This window comes from Xiphias gladius, chromosome 17 (genome assembly GCF_016859285.1).
Source record: "Xiphias gladius isolate SHS-SW01 ecotype Sanya breed wild chromosome 17, ASM1685928v1, whole genome shotgun sequence".
Lineage (NCBI taxonomy): Eukaryota > Metazoa > Chordata > Actinopteri > Istiophoriformes > Xiphiidae > Xiphias > Xiphias gladius.
Genome location: NC_053416.1, coordinates 25,871,360 through 25,892,053, shown reverse-complemented (window position 1 = coordinate 25,892,053; position 20,694 = coordinate 25,871,360). Strand labels below are relative to the sequence as shown.

At 38.7% G+C, this 20,694-nt stretch overlaps 1 protein-coding gene across 1 annotated transcript in view; it reads right to left on the bottom strand.

Annotated features, from left to right (window-relative positions):
• opcml (opioid binding protein/cell adhesion molecule-like) overlaps nucleotides 1-19,008 on the bottom strand; it is a 159,739-nt gene extending 140,731 nt beyond the window's left edge. The window contains exon 1 of the mRNA XM_040150595.1: nucleotides 18,851-19,008. Within this exon, the coding sequence (XP_040006529.1) occupies nucleotides 18,851-19,008 (158 nt within the window). The remainder of the gene's footprint in view (nucleotides 1-18,850) is intronic.
• Nucleotides 19,009-20,694: the final 1,686 nt, after the last annotated feature.

The window sequence follows — 20,694 nt, the reverse complement described above, 5'->3', positions numbered from 1 at the left end:
GTAAAGTATGGAGTTGGCAGTTTAGTTTCATACTGTACTGAAATGAATGATGGCTCAACATGTGCTATCAGCTTGAGCTTTTATCTTGTTGTTCAGTGGACACTAATGTAGGGGGATAAAATAAAATGCCTCTTCGCCAGTTCAACTATGACACTGACAATTTAATGTGGGCCTTCTTACAAATGATTTAAATCACTACATTTCAAGGTGCACCTTTAGCTATAATGGTTTTATACAATATTATCTCTGGCACTTTTACACTGTTTGAAATTTGAAAACTACCCTGGAATTGTAGTCGCAAAATACAAACCAAAAGAATTTTTGCCAGTTAAAACATGGAAAAACGTCACATCTACAAAGTGTGGTACATGAAAGTACAACCCAGTCTCACAGCAGTTTGTGAAATTGTCACAAAATGCAGTCTGTTGATCATGTACATGGGCGAATTTTCCATTTTTTTTTTTTGACAGTAAAATGTTGATTTGTACTCATTTCAGCATTATTACACTTATTTATTGTTATGCTTAGACTCTCACAGCAGTTGGTTAAGGGAAAGATTGTTGTCTGGTTAAATTCAGAAAAAGTTCATGGTGACTTCAGACACGTGTTTATTTACATTTAACCAAAACCACCATCTTCCTCTAACCTTAATCAAAGTTGCAACTCCTCCATCTGCCATCTTAGTCAAATACTAACAAGTGCTGATTTTATATTGACAATTGATGTAACACGCATACACTCACACTGGTATGCAAACAGATTTAAATGCCAACAGATGCACACTGATGCATGAGGCCTTGCTTTGGGAAGAGATAATACAATATGTAGGCTGAAAAGTGATTACCTGCACTTGGGCTCAAGATTTATTAGACCAATGTAAATGTGAGCATGACCTTTTTTAAATCAAATAAGGAAAACTGTGCCTTGAAATAAAGGACATCAGTAAAGTCCCCTTGCTGTTAAACAAGCTTGCGGACAGGTTAAGATATGCAGACACAAAGAATATGTGTTGCAAGAGAAGACAAGAAAACAGGAAATTCTGAAATCACACTTAAGATTGAACTTAAACTAATTTCCAACTGAAGCACATTGGACTAAACTTATTATGCTCTGTGGTTGCTCGGCTGTTAATTTCTAGTTGGGAGCCACTTGGCAACAGTAAGTAATTTCACCCATAATTGTCTGGCCAGAGTGTGATATTTTCCCATATCCCATATTATTTTCTATACTTCCACACCTGTCAATAACAATTTGACAATAATATGTGCTGCAAATTGTGCTCAGATTTAGTTACTGAGTATCATCTGTCACCTGCCACACCTATTCGGATTATCTTTTTCCCATTAATCAAGGGAATAAAAAACTCATTCGGAATAAAATTAGACATTGGCATGACTCTGTGCATTTAATTGGTCAAAAATAGTCATAATAGAGGTATCTCTCCTCTTCACACACACAAAGGAGGCATTCTTACCTTGTAGATTTCTTGTTTTCCTCTGTTGGGGTTTTGGTCAGTGATCCTAACACTGGCCCTGGCTCATCTTCTTTAAACTGCTTTTACATTGAATTTGAACCTCTCTGCTCTCTTCACTTCATTGAGTTGAAGGTTATCCACCTGTGCTTGTCAGGTGAGTTAACTTTAGTCTTCTTCTACTTGGTGGAGACAGCATAGATTTTTATGTTCTAATACTGATATTCTTGACAGAATCAGCAAGCTGGCCTCCATGTGCCATTCAGACCATTCATCATGGTGAGATTGACAAATAACCTCTAAGTGGTTCTGAGGGAGCATCTGGTATCTTTTTTATGTGTTTTTTATGTGCAGAGTGTTTGTCACTAACTATCAGTATCAGAGACATCTTCTCCAGGAAGAAGTAGCCTGAAAGGACCTGTGAAAAATAGACACCGGGTATGTTGAGAGACTTTGTCAAAAAAACCCACAGGGAAGGTGAAAAGGATGATGCAAATGAAGTTAAAAAAATACAGGGTGTTATATACCTGACTGAAAAAAGCAATTAAAGAGTGTGTATATCAATAGAGAAAGGATTCCCTCCTGAGCAACCTCAGACAGACCCCAGAAGGAGGCTGACTTTCTCCTTGAGTCCTGAGACAACTAGTTTTATGAGCCAAGGTGAATCCGACTGCAAATCCCGGAACTGAAAGCACTGATTAAAAATGATGACCAGAGAAAAAGGCGTAAAAGAGAGAGCTCTAATTAAAAGAAAAAAAAAAAAACCTTGAAAGACAGAAAAAAATATAGGAACTACTGTACAGTCTGAGGCATTTGATTGAAAAAGATCAGGGTAATGCAGTAGGTATAATTGGTCCCCTTGCAGACATTTGTTGGTTTGGCCTCCTTATTTCATGTCCAACAACATGGTTTGTACACTTAAGGGAGTTTCTGTATAGATGATCAGTGGCAAGCAAAACAAATTTGACACTATACACCCTGTGCTGTACATCTAAGGAAAATACAAGTGGATAGAGGAAATTGATGTATTTATTTTTAATTTTCTGTGTGAGTTACACACTGCTTAAAACACCCAGCTGTTGCCAACTGTATTTAAAAATACATTGTGGAGATTCATAAATTAAGTACCTTACAGCCATATACGATTCATGGGATGCAACAGTGATGAAGCCTAAAAGAACAAACAGCTATAATCTTGTGATATAGATTTATCAACATTTCATAGGTCTATAAAACTTAAGAAAAAAAGGCTCACTTTCTGGCATTTTTTCATCATTATTTTTTTCTTTCCGGGATCCTGGACCTGAAGTAACTTTTTTATTAAATGCTTGATCAGTGTAACCTTTCTGCTTTATATCACAAAAAGCATGCTTTTTATACTTTGTCTTTAACCCTCAACTTCATATTTTCTACCACTTTTTACTGAGTGATCATTATAGTCTATAGCTTCCTTATGGCTCACTGCCCTTCAAGCTAACCATTAGGCTTTGGTCTGACTGCCAAGACAGTGAGAGTGTGAACGGTAAAGGTTATATAGGAGCCTACACAAAGAAATTAATTAGATCCTGTCAGGCTTATTATTTAGACCAGTTCCTCACACATTACAAAAAGCTATTCACACTGAAATGCATCAGGATGTGTTGGTAGGCAAAAGGTAACAGAAAGAAGAGGTGTCAGCATCTGGGTCAAAAGTGGCTCAAATCAAGGGGTGACACCTTGCCTGATAAAATGGCTCACCAATCTTCAGGTTTTATTTATCTCGGCAAATTGGTAGTTAGAAGATGCATTGTTAGTCATCCATATTTATGGTGAACACAAGTCAAATTTTAAGAAAGCCTCAAATATATCCACTAGGACTTTTATCTCACTTTAAAAAAAAAGATTACGTGGTATTCAGCAATGTGACAACATTTACTAATCATGATGACAGAAAAGTATGCTGACACAGACAACAAAGGGCAGTCTATACAGTATGTTCTTTTCACCCTAAAAAACTGTTTCATGGTAATACCAACACCAGCCTCCCCAGTCCTTTTTCCAGTTGTTTTCTTTAAAAAAAATAAAATTAAAAAAATAACAGATGTATCCTTGTAAAGGCATTCCTGTTTGGTTTTATGGTCAGTGATAAAACAGCTTATTACTGGCCCCTACTGTTATAGTGAATCACCTTTATAATATATATTCTGTAAAGTCTAGTTCTTACTGATTTGCCCCCTACAAATGAATCCAAAGACAGGATTCAAAATATGTGGGTCAAACTCAACACTGACCTGCTCAATTATAGTTATCATCTTCTCTTTTGAGTTGCATGGAGCTAGTGCTTCAGCCTCTAGCAGTACTGCACAGAATAATAAAAAATACACAGTAAAGAGACGCATCAGTTTGTAATAACTGCCTTGAAGAAAAGGTAGTAACGTCTGTCCCTGCTAATGTAATGCACTGATGAATAATGTAGTGATCTGTACAGTTATGAACAAGTAAATGAACAAGTAAATGTGTATTATGATTATAAGAATACACAGTGCATAATTATGTGACTTATTAAGAAAATGTAGTAAGTCACATTACATAATATAATAAGCATTATATACTGTATAGTATACTATATAAATCCTAAATATTTTGCAGCAAAACTGGAGTTTGATTTTGTGTATAATGGGACCTACTGTACGTCGGCACAAAATGTTCAAAGCCCAATCTAGTGCAAAGGATACTACTGAGGTAGCCCTCTACAGAGCCACATTTTAATTAAATGATATTTTGTGATGCACTGATCCACCGGATCTTTATCGATGCCAATACTGACATTATTGAGCACATCGGCAATTCACCAGTCATTACTGTTCCACATTTAATGCTGATATCTTGGCCAAACAAATTAATCAGTCCAGCTCCATAAGCATTAATTGAAAATAAATGAAGTTTAATGTGAAGGCGGTGGTGATAATGGTCATTTCTGACCAATTCTGAGTTAGGTAAAGTTACCAGAAATGGACTCCAGAAATGGACTCACTTTTTGTCTAAAAGTCATTTTGAAACATTTCATGGACAAAATATATTGTGTTACATGTTTAACAAAACTCAAAAAATTACAACGGCTCTGAAAGCCAGGACTGATGTAACTTTATATTGACATTGAACTTGTAGCAGCTGAGTAAATAAATAAATACATAAATAAATAAAACACTACGTAAGATCCAATTTAGCAAAAAAAACAAACAAAAAAAAAAATCACACAAGTGGGGTGAATCAATGAAGAGGTGAAGATATGCAAAAGCATGCATTAAGCCTTTGCCCTTAGCTATGGTTTATAAACAAAAAGGACAGCATTCCAGCGTTGGTTCTGATCATGGCTGCTCAGAGCAGCTCAATAATGTTTATAAGGTCTGCATGTGCAGTAATTCTACAACACAAACTGCGTGTGTTATATTTATTAAACAAGTTGAATGTATTTGCTACACTCATGTCCAGATTATTTGGTATACATGATTTTAGGTTGATACATTTTAAAAAAACAATGTCATAAACTATATAGAACAATACAATTTCAAGTTTTGCAAACTTTAAAAGAATGATATATAAATGTCTTCACTTGTAGTTTACAAGCGATATGTAGCAGTTACAGCCTGGTGGAACCTTACATAAGAACGATCCGGATGAGTTTTATGCTGTGAATCCATATGAAAAGACATTTGATTAGATTTTATAATAGCAGTTATATCAGCAGTAAATCATTAGTTGCTTCATGGTACTTCTGATGCAACAGCCTGAGTTGTTGATTGCTAGGCAGAATCATCAGTTTGCACTAGACTGAACCAACTTCCCAGTGCGACTGTCAAAGGAGGTGTTTATTTGAACATGATGGTAAGTACCAAAGAGAAAGCTTGTAGCTTTTATTATTAAGGGACAATATTCTTCCAAAATAAAGACAGAGAGAGAGAAAAAACAACAGGCCCGGTTCAGGTGTACCATTTCTGATAAACAAGAAAAGTCTTCTGCTAAATTGCCTTTATTGATTTTCCAAAGTTAAATAGTGTATGTCAGAAATGGTTTACAATAGTCTCTTGTTTTTTCCGCCTATCGGACTTCCATTTATTATCTAAGCAAACACACCAGAGAATTTCTCTTGGTGACAAGGTGGCAGTACTCCACAGGATAGAAAAGTGGTCCTATTTCTAGACAGTCACACAGTATTCACATGGATCACCCAGCAGCTGTCACTTTAAAAGACAGTTAACCTCAAAACCATCTAAGTAGAATTATGATATAGTCTGAGGCCAGATAACAGTATCTTGATCTCTGTCAAAAGTGTAACTGGTTTAAACTTTTCAGAGTGACTGCTTCATGATGGTTTTTTTTTTGGTTTTTTTCGCACTGCATTCAACCAATTCGTGTAATCTTTTCTCACAGACACTTGGTCTCTTTGAAGTCCTTGAGATATTGTACATGATTTGATGTACCACAAAAGCTCATATAAAAGCTGGCTAACACTCTCCTATTCCCCAGCAATCACTGTCAATATGCCCTTGACCAAGGAAGTGAACTCCCCACTGCTCCACCGGAGCTGCTCAGTGGCCAACAGTAGAAGACTGCAGCTGCACAGGGCAGCTCCCTGATGTGAATGCGTTGAACTGTGTGAATGTGAAGCAGGGTGTTATAAAAGTTGTTGTGCTGTTGGAAAAATTTAAGTATTTTCACTTGGCTTTACTTGAATAAAGATTAAAAAAAAATACCAGAAAATCATCCTTTGGTATCGTACTTTTGAGAATTCATCATATTGTATTGATAAGTATTGATTCAACTGCCCGAGAATACATTTTTCATCATCATTTTACATTTAGCAACCTGGTGAGATATTCTATTTTTGTGAAATTTGTTTTAACATTAAAATATACACTAAATGATGCAAAAGTTAAACACAGACCTAAATCCCATTCACTTAGAATACTTAATATTTCATAATTGCACAAATTCAGAACATGAACATGATTCCCAAATGTGATTAACCGTGGAGAAAGGAGGGGATCAATGTGAACCAAATCAATTCATTAAAGCCAGTAGTTTCAGCCACTTATTTGTCTAATGTGGTATGACAGTCCTCCCAGATGACTCTTAGGCAGTTTTATCCATATTAATGGGCACCATCAACTGGCAGACTGAGGCGAATTCCCTCCTTCCTTCCTTGTCCTTAGACAGTGAAATCTGGTTGCAATAATAAATAAAGGGCACTTATTAATTCCAACGTGCATAAACCAGCCACACCAAAACTATATGCATTAAAATGTGATATCAATCAGAAAGGCAGGGAGTTTGGCGCAAAGGTACACAAGGGTGATGTATTTCCAAAGATGGATGCCTTTGCTTTGAAGATTGTCATCTCCGTTTAAATGGATGTTGTAAGTTTTAACATATAATAGATATCTGACTGTCAGTCTCCTGTCAGTATTTAGAGTGATCAAAATGTATTTTATAAGTTGCATGCTAAGAAAGCCTGTCCAGTTTCCAGTATGCCTGTCTATATATGTAAACAAGAAAGAGACAGTTTCATGAAGTTTTCATTGGGCTCTGATTAATACTGAAGGCAGATGGGGGCACCACAAATGATCTCGGATAGGAATAAACAAACTGCTAATAGGAACACAATCACTGTAATACACTGTCTGGTACATGATAGACATGTTCATGGGAAGCCTTTCACATTGTGATCAGCTTGTTAGCTAAGGCTCGCAGCCAAGTCCCGTTTAATGGCCATATTTACTGCATTCTGCTCCTAATTGACTAAAGGTAGCTGCTTGGTTTATGTTGAAAATGCTCCGTCAGGATTAGTTAAGTCTCATCACTGCGCTGCCCTTACAGAGCATTTTGAATATACTAAAAGAACAAAAATATTACGTCAGCCCCATCCTTGATTCTAAGTATAGCTCAGCTGCACTATCCTTGAGGCGGCATTGGCCAGGGAACAGAATCAATGGGAGGCACTTTTCTCTGCCATATTCCTCCATTTGGGGGATCTGTTTCGTTAGAGGACTGACGGCTGGGATCCAGGACCTGTAGAGAGGCGGGAGAATTAGGAATGATTTGTCTGGTCATGGGAGGCCAATACTTTGTGTTGACAGATGGTCGGAGACATCTCATTTCTAAAATGAGGGAGATCTCAAGTGGCACGGACGAAGAGTATAGCATACAAGATTTCAAGAGCTGCTTTAGTGCTCACCAGCAGTGTGTCAACTCATGACAATACTGAATTGTGAAAGCCTGCAGTGATGAAAGTGTTATTTCGTTGCTGCCAAGGTTTTGCAAAAAGTAACAGTGCCCTAAAATGGGGGTAAAACTGAGGACTCTAGTGACTCCAGTAAGCAGTTATTTTCTGTACTTTGGTTTTCACCTTAGCCATGACTCTGATGTGCCCCTGACTTCTCTGGCCTGAAAGTTTCTAGGTGTGCTGCAGACAGACTCTTGAAACGTAGGGCTCATGGCCGCTCATGGTAGTAGGCAAAGACAGTGTGCTTACACAAAATGTACAACCTTTCTAGGAGTACCTCAATCAGCTCTGAGAGGATGTCCCACTTTTTAAGCACCTGAAAGTCACATTGTTAAAATAGAAAGAACTGTGACAGAAAATGAACAAATAACCATTACTTGAGGAAACAAGAGCACATGAGCTCCCTAATGTCCCCCCATAATCACCATGATGTATTAAACATAACCACTTTTGTCAGGGAGGTCAGTAATTAAGCTAAATTAGTCATTAATTAACAGATCTCAACATACTTATCTTCAAATAACACATGGGAAATTTTAAAATAACTTCCAGTCTTAGAGCCTACAGGACTGAAGATGACATTTCAGTCATTATTTTGAAAATATATTCAGCTCTGTGCTGAATATATAGTTATACAGTCGCAATCCTTATTCATTCAAGGTTTTGAAGGACAAATGCATGATTGCTCTTACGGCATAACTGCCATACTGCTATCAACTCTATAGTGAATATTGGGATGCCATAGATGCTTCAGATATGATGTTGGGAGACTGTCCTCCTGTAAAAACGGCAGCTTATTCCGACCCATATTTAGGGTTTATTGTTAGGCGACCTCTAGCCGTAGTAGTTACAATGGGCACAGAGGAGGAAGTCAGTTGACAAATTATAAAAAGTGACAAAGTTCGTGTAAGGAGGACGGTGGGGTTGGAGGGATGGGTCAACAACAACACAAAGGAGACTTCTGTTATTTTCCTGTGTGAAACCTTTAGTCAATGTTGTTTCTGTTGTTTCTTCTGTAGTCCATGATCGTTACACATCCTTAACTACTTGTTCATTATTGTAACCATGATGACAAAGGTCCTCTAACCTTAGGAAGTACTTACTTTAACCCAAACCAGGATTTTTTCCTAAACCTAACCAAGTAGTTCTTGTGCTTAAACCTAACCCAACCGTGACCGTTTCACAACCCTAACCTTGTTTATTATTGTTACCATGACGATGAAGGTTCTGTGCACCTGCCGCTGTTACGCTCCTATATCCAACAAACGACCTACACAATATGGTTGTTTAGGTTGGAGGACTTGTTGGATTTTGTTTGCCATCATAAAAAAAAAAAAAAACAAGTACACACAAAAACAGTAAAAAAACCTGGTAAATGCTAACTATATTATTTAATTTATCTAATTTTGAGACCACATGGAAACTATGCACTATTTGGGTTTTATATTCCTTTAAAAAGTTGATGGGAATGCCTTTAGTGCAATGTGTATTTACTATGTAAATGTAAGCTGCATTTTTTTTTCTCAGCAACACCTTTGGAGCTACTTTAGGTTGCTCTAGTTATTATATATGTTTACTTAGACACGTACTCTCGAAACCTAAACTAACAACCCCATGAACTAATTGCCCTAAAAAGTAACTTTATTCCATGGTATGACGTTTACACTACATATCTGTTGTTCTTTTCAATTTATTAGACTTAGTTGCTGTCTACTGTTCATCAGGATGTCTTGTGATTTGAGTGTGAAAGCTACAGAATGGAAAGAATAATTAGATGCATCACTAGGTAACCCCTGAAACCCCTCCAGAATTTTTGACATCCATCTAAAAAAATGCTTTGGTAATTTATGCTGCACATTGTGCAAAAAGGACAAAGAAATGGGTAACATGGACTTAAGCCTTAAAGAAATATCTGGAGGTGACTGAACTCCTTAACAGTAAGGTGAACAGCTTAATCATGCCTCTGCTCCAAAACCTGATGAACAGGATCATAAAATAATGGCTTGTCATTAGTGGCACAACGCACTAATTTACTATGTTCTTCTTCTTATTATTGTTCTTTTTGTTCTCATTATTAAAAATCAAATATTTAAATGAAAACAATGGGCAGCAACTTGACCAGAAAGAAAGAATTAAAATCCGTCATCACTACAAAAACTATTATCTCCCAACTTTATCCCCCAACACCACCTGGGCTAGACTTTAACAGACTTTGTCATTCTTGGTCAATCCTGACGCCAAAGTCTTTACTGCTGTATAACTGAGTCAACAATCATACGCGGTCCCAGCTTCAGAGAAACTTTGGGGCTTCTTTTTGACCATATAGAGTAAGTGCTTGGCTATAATTGTAGAGTTAGATTAGTTAGAGGGATGAGAATATCCTAAAAAGAGGAAGGAGACAAGTAGGTAGGGGAGTGAAAGTAGTAGAGCGTAAATTGCCTGGCAGAATGTGGCATGAATGGAAGGTGTTGCTGATGAGTATTAATGATATCAGAAAAGTGCAGCCAAACATGCACAGAGAGGGGACAGCAAAGACAGGCTGTAATGGATGTGGCTAGCTCTAAGAACTGGAGGATCTAGTTGGACGGCAGCAGGGCGCATAGATTTCTGGATATTAAAAATTAATGACTATCTCAATGATTTACGCCAACGCAATGATGCTGAAACCCAACCTGTGTAAGATGGATGTCTAGAGAATGCTGGAAGAAGACTGATGCAATCCTGGTGGACTACTGGAGAACAGTACATGGGAACCAGACCCCCATCCTCAGGCATGTATCAAGGGGGTCTAGCTGATAGAGTGAGCTGCTGTACATTACTGCGTCAAAGTAATTTGAACACACTGTTATTGTTAGGCTGGACAGACATGAAGAACTCTACTTAGAAAGTTTGAACTAAATAGTCTCACTGTCTTACATCACCCTCACTTCAATCTTATATCACATTTACCACTGATCTCAATGCTAAGGTGGTAAAAGTGATAGAAAAAGGCCTTCCACTTGCTACCCACTTTTGCTGAATACACTGGTGTGTGATCATTCTGTAGTCTATAGCGGTAAATTGAATAGATAGAATTTGGTGGGAATTATACATTTTTCAAATTAGAATGCAATTATATCTATGATGAATACATCCCCTTGTGGTCATGTGAATAAATATATTTGCAGTGATGCATACTAAGACAGTAACTGTGCAACTACTACTGAGACCACAGAGACCAACCCTAGCAGTTGCAGCACAGGATGAAAGCACAGGAGGGCTGAGGGAACAATAAATAAATAAATTATATGGGGCTATGTAAGGATTTTAAGGTGGAGGTGGTGTGTTTGCAGGCAGGAAAACATCCAAGGCCTAATTTTACAAGTAAAACCTTATATTAAAACTCAGGAGACCTATGTTCTTAGGGTAAATATATGGAAATGTATATGGATGATATTTTATGTAACTGCTAAAAAAAAAAAAAGCATGACCATTTCCACTTTTCATTAAGTGACAAAGTCGTTGAGTTTTACCCTCGGGTTTCTTTGAATTTTTTTTTATTAGGCTGTAGAAAAGCTGCCTTGAGTGGAGATGGAAGATGTGAGCTGGTTTTGTCATGACTGTGTGGCTTTCTGAAAAGTACTGGTTAAAATGATCCATCATTTTTAGATCATGAACACACTAAGCTCACCGTGTCCATTCCCATTATCCTCCCCTTATGTTTACCATTGCAAGATGCCCTTGTCCGTCCATGAGCCAGATATCATTATTTGTTGTAACTAACCATCTATCATCGCAGTTGGGGCACATTGCATTGTTTCGAGTCAATGTCTGAAGCAAGATTATACAGAGAGACAGGAGCCAGTTAGCTAAAACTTGCAGTCATGATAAACTGATCTAAATAACGGAACCATATATAAAAGAAAAGCAGGATACGATTGGTTCCTTTATGCAAAGATTGCAGAGAGATCTAGACAGTGTAGTATGCAACATAAAGAAAATAAAAGTTTTTTCTTTTCTTCCTTTGTACTAAACACTTGACCCAACTTTAAGTAATTCTGCTCAATTTAGCTGATGTTTTTGAAAAATCTAGTCACTGTTGCAGAGAAGTCATGCCTCTTTGAAGCCTACCACTCAAAACTCTGAAGCTCTCCAGTCTAGATACACAGACTTGTGGAAGCCTATTCAGTGAAAGCAGTAGCTTGATTTGCTTTGAATTATTTAAAGTGGCTTATATACTCTAAAACCTTCATCTTTTCAAGAAAAAAAAAAAATGGCGTTGTGTGTGAGCTCTGATTTGAGAGAAAGAATATTCATGACTCATATCTCTTGCTTCAGACTGATAGTTTGCAAACATTTGCTATAAGCAAAATGATGTACACTATGTACAGTTAAAAGCAAAACACTTATCCTTGGTTTCCTGTTGGGAATCAGTTAAAGCTTCGTAGATTTAATGATATCCTAAATCGAATAACACAGCGTCATGGTTCTACGAAGCTTTCTGAAAAGGCTACAATTAAGGCCAATCCTTTTGTTTTATGTCTTTTGTCCGGAAAACAGACATTCAATCAGAACATCCTGCATATCACCACCCAGTATTTCAAGGAGCTGTGTGTAATAAGTGCTGAGTGCAGCTATAATAAAATGAGAGCTGGAAATAATACCTACCTGCTCATTAGAGGCAAGTACTTCCCATTACTTGCAAATGAGATATGAAAAACACTTGGCTTGGAATTGATAAGACATGAATCAGTGACGTGCTTTTTAGGTTTGAGTGGCCTCAAATACAAATATGTATTCATTTAGTATCTTAATGTAAATACTCTTGACTAACGCATGTTAGAGATGAAAACCATTTCCTAACATAAACATGATGTTGAAAAAGTCAAAGTATAAAAATAAAAGCAGATAACAAGGAAATAAATAATTCCCTCTTTCATTCAAGTCTTTTGGACAGGTGTTTGTAAGTTCAAATGAAGGTTCTATGTGAAGCACTGTAGGTACGTATGATGGAGAAAATTTTGTTAAGTAAATTGTTTATTATAGAAACAATTATCCTGCACAGATTCCCAAGAGCCCGAGATGACATCTTCAAAACCCGAAGATTAAGAGTTTACTATGACATAAAACAGAGAAATGTAGAATATCCCCACATTGGAGATGGTTGACCCAGAAAATGTAAACATGAAAAAAGTGCTTTTTAAGTTAAAAAATGATCAAACGATTAATCATTTTTTAGAATATTTGACATTATTTTTTAGATGATTGACTAATCAATGGATCCAATAATCAATGCCGCCCTAAAGTTTGTAATTATTTCCTGTTGAATTTGATAACTGTTTTTGATTTCCCTTTAATTCTTCAGCATTTCGTGTTAGATTTCTGGAGGAGTTCTTTCAAAAAAGTCTTTCAAATGTTGTCCTCAAACTCAATGAGAACAGGGCACCAACTGAAGTTATCCCTGGGCTAAGATCTCCTCCCCATTATTTGTTACTGGAGCCATACAATTCAAATATGAGCAATGGGGCTAAGTCCTGCTGGAGCTGAGGCTGAATGGGAAAGTTTGTAGGGACACCTGTTAATGAGGTAGAGTGGTATCAAAGGGCTTCTCATACATTCAGTATATATTAGTCAATGAATACCCCACTTCCACTGCTCCAACATGTCCAATCTCTACTTTAGTGTGAAACTGACAGTAGGAGAAGTTGCTGACCCTGAATTTGATGCATTAGCCTTCCCTCAAACAGGCCGTTTGCCAAAATCAGTCAACACAGAGCAGGTTGATCACATGATGAGAAAGCAGTGCTACTGCTACAGCAAACTCACACTCTTGCATTTCCCAGTGGAAGAAAGAGTTCTGTTGGCCCAGGAGACAATTCAACTCACATCCTTCTTCAAGAAATGGGTGAGAATTCTGTTGTGACTGCACCTTCACTTGGACTGGGCTGCCATCAATTGCCACTTGGCTCTCCACAGTCTGGTTTACAAGGCTAAGACAGAGACTGTGCAGGTCAGCTGCACATCCCCTTTGCCATCTCTGTTGCTAATCTGTCCACCTGAGAGAAGGGCCACAGGGAGCCAAATTATAAAGGGCCTGTCACTGACATAGTAGCGGAGCCAGTGTCACTGAGGGAGAGCAGTGGCCATCAGTTGATATTGACCTGTCCTACAACACATCAGTGTCACAGGCTTGTGTACCACTCTTCATTGAGAGTGGAGGGCTATTTATAAGGCAGCCTTACTGCCATTAAGTCTGGGTAGCAGGTTTTGCTGTCCTTAAGGTGAATGGTTATACGGAAATCATAAAGAAGAGATTTTGGACTAAGTCTGGTGCCGCTCTCCTGGAGGCTAGCGGTGGCTTCCTCAGTAAGGAGGAATAAAATACACCGCCAGTGCAGAGACTGTGGCTACCAGGCCGAGCAGGTTAGTTCTATGACTATACTGTCAAACTGTCAGTGGTGGCAAGGATAAAGAAGAAGAAGTGATATGACCACTAACCCCTACATATGGACAGGTCCCGTAAGATTGAAATGACTCAACTTGGGTGCTTAAGCATATGGAACCAAACTGTTAGCGCTAAGATATTGTGTCTTCACCCCATGTACAGTAACAAGTCCAAACAAAATGATATTCCTGTAAGGTCCAGAGACACTTCAAACCTCCAGTGTTCCAATAAACATAACTGGCCATGATCATGGGCTGGAAGCCAGCAAGGGTTGTTGTCCGTGATGCACTAGTGACTCTGGTTGGTTGGGGCACCTACATGGTGGGGCTGAAACCACGAGAGGATAGCGATAGTGAAGCTCATCACTTGCAGGTGAAAATAAATGGCCAAATGTTTGTCTGCAGCCCTCCACAGGTCAACCATAGAGTTAGCAGTGACAAGGACTGCAGTATGTAAGAAACGTGGCACTCCAAAGTGGCAGAAAATTAGGGCAAGAATCAGCAAAATAAACTAAATAAATAAGAATTTAGGAAAATCAATGCAGCTCTCCAAAAATAATCATCATCTGAAAGCAAGCCCTTTTCAAATCTTTGACCTGAGAATATCTGCACAACCTTATAATACCATTCATTGCTCAGTGACTGTTTTGTATTTATGTATGAATGAATTTAATTCAAAATTCACATTTATTCAAATAAAACACAAATTCCTTCCTTATTTAAATCAATAGATTGCTAATTTTATAAGAAAAGCAATTTAAAGCAATGCTAGGTACATTGATAGAAAAAATTATGACTAATACTACTGTGCATTAATAGACGGTGGGTGAGGGATACAACCTCCCTTTGCTCAATCTACCAAGCCAGTAAAAAGCATGAATGCCTGCAGTAAAGTTTCTTTGGCTGCTAACAACCATCAGAGGTTGTTAACTGTACAGGTTTAAACAAGTAAGGTTATTGTATCTGTATGTTGATTCATTTCATTCTATAAACATTTAAAGCTAGCTCTACCCTCGCTCCACTGCCCACACAGCCAACAGGAATGTGGTATTCCATTGACTCACGACTGGAATCAATGTCCTTTGTTTCCAGACCTTGTAATAACAATAACAGTACCAATATAGTTGAAATGTTGACCTATTAGCGCACTCACATTACATAACAGCACCACTTAACTTGATGCTTATCACCAAAAGTCATTTAATGAAATACACTTGGATGCATCCTGCCAACATTGCTTCAACACCAGGCATATATTTTAAGTATGTCAACCAACTCCCAATCTTTCAGCTAATTACAATCAGATATTTATTACAACTGCCACATTAATGCAAATGCTGGCAACATTCCAGCCAATTAGAATCAATTATTCACAATGAATTATAAATGGTCAGAATATAAAGTATATTACTAATACCTGAAAATGTCATTTTAAAGACAAGTTTATAGTCCATGTACACATGTGCATAATATATTGGCTTAAAATTGGCATCACCTTCTTGTTCCTCTAACATGTGTCACCCAGGCATTTTATTTTTTCATTTCTGGAAGAAAAAAAAAAAAAAAAACATGTAGTTTTGTAGAAATAAAACAACACCCTAGGAACTTTGCAGCTACAGGACATCACTCAGATGCAACAATCATCCATTAAAAACATATTGCCAGGATAACATTAACGTTGTAGTTTCCCTGGCCTAAAAATATTTAACCTTTGACAAACCCCTGTGAATTGGCTCAGAGCACCATTTTTACACTCCTCATCTGATATAGAAAAGCTTACCGGGCCAGGCTGGAATGAAACCAGTGTATCAATGTTTGCATCTCTCTTTGTAGGGCCACTGTTATACTGGTGACTTGAAGTAATTTTACCCTCAGGAAAATGTCAGAAGCGTGGCCATTTGACATACGGTCTTCCATTTAGCAGTAATGGAAATTGAATGGAAATACAGTATATTAGAGCCATGTTGGCTCCAAAAACAAACACTATAATTTATTTGGAAATAAGGGAGTATGCTGTTAGAAATTATGTTTCAATGCTGCAATTTCAACCTTAAAAGTTCAGATAAAAACGCAGACAATTTTGTTGTGCCTACCAAATTCAGTCTTCATATTATGTTGATCTAGTCAGAGGTCAACACCACAGCTGTACTCCTCCCAAAGGCTTCCTGCCCCCGGCTAACCTCCCTGAGTCCCAGCCTCATCAACCTGCTGCCCTTCCAAGCCTCTGCATCACTGGCACTTCATGATGACAGAGGTTTAGAGGCTCCTCACAGGCAACGCAGTGGGTCCTCACAGCACCAGCCTCAGGGTGCTCGGGGCATGAGGCAGTTTGCTGTCAAATGTGTGGACAATGCTATCACACACCAGCACCCCAGTCCTTATTCCCACCAGCAGAAGCTGCAAAGCTGGATGAGAATGATGTTCTTTGATTTCTCTGGTGCTTTCAACACCATCCAGCCCCTTCTGCTTGGGGAGAAGCTCAAAGCGATGCAGGTGGATAGCATGGATTCCAGGATAATGGACTGACTAGCTCACTGACAGGCAGCAGTTCATCTTCCTCCAGGACAGTGTATTGGATACACTGTGAATCAGCACAGCTTTGGAGTTCACTCTCTACACTTCTCCTTTTATTATTCAACCCAGGGTCATGGCAACTCCACAAGTTCTTTGATGACTCATCTATTGTGGGGTTGCATAGGTTAGGGCAAGAAAAGGAGAACATGAGGCCTGTGGGTTGCTACAGGGATAACCATATGCAGCCCCACATCAGCGTGACAAAGGAGCGAGAAGTGGATTTCAGTCTGTCACCATCCAGGGTGAAGAGAGTGAAATGGACGGTTTTAGTGGATCCAGCAGACTGCTTAAATAGTTCTACTAATCAGTGGAGGCCAGCACACATTTGCAGTAGCTGAGACAGGATTAACAAACTGCCAAACAAGCTCTGATCTCTAAGGCTGCACAGAGCAGAGGAGAGAAGATGAGGACTAGCCTGACCTCCATCTTGGACAACACTCTACACCCCCTCTGGGGTAAACTGGTGCAGCTACAGCGCACGATCACCTTCCACCTCATCTACCCAAGGTGCAACAGCAAACTGTTTAGCTGCACATCTTTGTCCACAGTCATCAGACTCTGCAATAATTCTTGTCCAAATACATCCCATCTCAGCAAGCTTGGAGCCAGCTGAACTCTACTGCCCTGCTTTGACAGCTTGAGGTACTGAATGTTCACAGACTTGGTGATGTGTCTATGTTGCCAAGTAGTCACATTCATATTGCTACTACAAATTAACATGTCTGCTCACATTTGTTAATCATACTTAAGTAAGCAATGGCGACCATTATTAACATCTGTAACACTATGCAAATGTGTGTAACTGCTTAGGATATGTTGGAAATCATTCATGTTTATTTAATCTCACAATTATGTAAACACTCGTATTATCTACATTGTTTTCATTTCCTATTTCCTGTCTGTAAATGTTATTTTCTATTTTGAGTTCCTTTTTTTAATTTCTGTTTTCCTTATTGACTCTCATTACCTTTGCTGATGCAGCAACTTCATTCCAATGATCACTGCAGTTTCATCTTATTTTTTCTTCACTTAAATATAATAAAAGACCTTTATGTAAATAAATTGTACCCTACAAACATTTTCCAGATGTATTACATTCAGCTGAAATGAATAGCATGTCTGTATGTGATAAGAAAGTATATCTTTGTAGACTGGAAGACTGTGTCTGTGTGTAACCCATTCAGCCACAACATTAAAACCGGTAGCTGGTTTTAATGTGGCTGATCGTGTAAGTGTGTGTATGCATTTGTGTGGGTGGAGCGGGGCCCTATCTCACATCATTTCACAGGGATTCTGAATTTCTAGCACCACACCTGGTCTATTCTTTTTTTTTTTTTTTAAATACAATAAATAAAAACTACTTCAAACCCACAATACAGTTTATAAATGCAGTTAAATAGGAATGTCACACTGAGGAGAGAGAAGATAAGAAAAAAAAGCATTACATAATATAAAGACCCTATGCAGGATTATTAGGATAAAACTGGAAATGATTAACATAGGATAATAGATAATAGATAGAATTATGTTGTGGTAAGGCCACTGTTAAATCAAGTCCCAGGAATGATACCGTAGAAACAACAGTGATCAATAATAATAGTTAAATAGTGATTGTTCATAACGGGTTAACTGATCCAAAAACCTGCTAGATGTAGACTCTATCCAGTCTTCCAAAACATTTCATCAAGTGTTATGAAAATAACACAGCCCGGAAAATTAAAGTCATAATTGCATACTCAAATCAATACGTACATAACCCCTCCTAATGCTGAGTTTGAGTATCTCGGCTCTGTGCATCCTCAACAAGACAGTAACCAACCGGATCAATAACATTCAAGGGCAACGGGCAGGAGAGGATTAACACCGAGTTTTTGCACGTTACGCCATAACTTGCAAATGACACACGTGCAGTATCAGTAGGCTAGTTATAATCCATATTAAAAAAAAACAAGCGTGTGTGCGTTTTCATTTAGGTTATTATGGCCTTCAGTAACTCCGGGACCGTTGCACTTCATTAGCTGTTTGGACGAGCACATGCTGTAAATCAGGAGTCAATCCTCGTGGCGCACACGAGGGGATAATATTAGTGGTGTGATAATGAAATGCGGTTAAAGACTTACTTTAAGACAGCGCTGTCCCCCTGTCTGACGGTGATGTTGTCCTTTAATACAGAATCCCCGCTTCTGGCTGGAACTCCTGCAGGTACAAGGAATAACAATTTAAGTCCGAGGACGACAAGGCATTTCCCAGGCACCGCCAAATGGCCACAAATTCCCATGTTTTTGTTTAACTGCGCAACTTCCAGGAAAACTTGAACCGCCTGATATTCCTTTTGCGTCTTGAGCTGCGGACCGCAGATTCCACTCTACAAACAAGATGCAGTACAGCCTACTGGAGCTGCGGTCGACCTGGTTTGGCTCCAAGTAAACAGGCTGATTATGAAATACTGTTCGTGTCGGTAAACGCAGGGGGGGGAGAAGTGCCTTTCCGCCCGCCAGCAGCTCTAGGAAAGTGACTTCGGAGGAGAGAAAAGCACCGTGATTCCCAGAGAAATGCGCGCCGTCTCCTCTGCTTCAAACAGTAATCGCCGTGAAATGGATGCTCTCGCAGAGATGCATCAGCCAAGTCTCCCTGGATGTTTTTTTTTCCCTCTCCCTCAGTGTCCTCTTTTCTTTTTGCCGTGAACACTCAAAGCAAACGGCTCGACTCCAGTATCTTTCTTTTCGTTAACTAGCCTACAGTTCCTGAAGTACCCCCTCTCCCCTGTCTATCCCTCTCTCTCTCTCTCGATCTCTCTCTCTGTCTCTCTCTCTGCCTTTTAATCGCCAGGTAGCATCACTTGCCTGTACCATGGGGACCATATGGTCTGCAGCCTGCAGCTCCCAAACTTGGGTCCAGAGACCTACAGTGGGTCCTTAAGGAAGCTATCAGGAAACATTGCTATTTAGCAACATGACAGAATAAATCACGTTTTGTGACATACCCACATTTGATATGATTTCACCATTGGGAGTACCCATGCATATGACAGGATCATAGATTTTGATTTAGTTTTCCACGGTGTAAGTCTGCACAGCACACAGATTGTCAGACTTCTGAACAGAATATTCACTCTAATACTAATTGGGATCAGATGTAGAGCAGTGGCTCCCAGAGGAGGGGGACCAGTGGGGGTACCCGGGGGGGGTGGAGGTTACTGAAGAAATTGAGAAATCGTTCAATTTCAGAATTATTTAATTGACTTGGGACAATCACATTCAGAGAATAAATCAAGCATATTATTCCAAGAATAGGTTGCGCTTTCACCACTCGTATCTCAGTGAGTACTGTAATGTAGCACTTGAATCATTGTTTTTGTTGATGTGTTTTTGAATTATTCAAGATAGAGGTCCATAGGAAAAAATCTCTTCACAAGGGACTCCCATGTGTATTTATTTGGAAACCATGACATGAAACTGTTCAAGACCCCTTATAGTGAGTTGAATAGCAGGGAAAATATTCATCCTCCTCCTCAAGAATTTTACTCTTAGAATGATACAGAGGGGAAGAAAAGAAAAAAAAATGTAATTTTGCACTGGGACTCCATGTAAAACAACAGCTTTCACGTTGAGGTCTCTGGGCTAGTGTGAAACTATGCAGGTGTCCTTAACATCACCTGGGGTACAACCAAGGCTTGGTTATGAACCAGATAAAGCAGGTGATTGCTCCTGGGCCTCCATTAAAATTTGTTTTTGGAATATGTTGAGATCTAGTTTCAAAAACTTCATTATTTGCATTTTGTGCTTATATTATGCATATTCATAAATTTATTTTTGTTTGACGGAGTTACAACACAGCAAACCTGGAGCCAGCTTGTATTCCAGCATAGGGAAACTGTAGACATTTTTGGAGATGAACGGGTGGTGCCATAGGTACAACTCCATGCTGTCACCTTCACATTATCATCCCCAACTCGGTGCCCGTG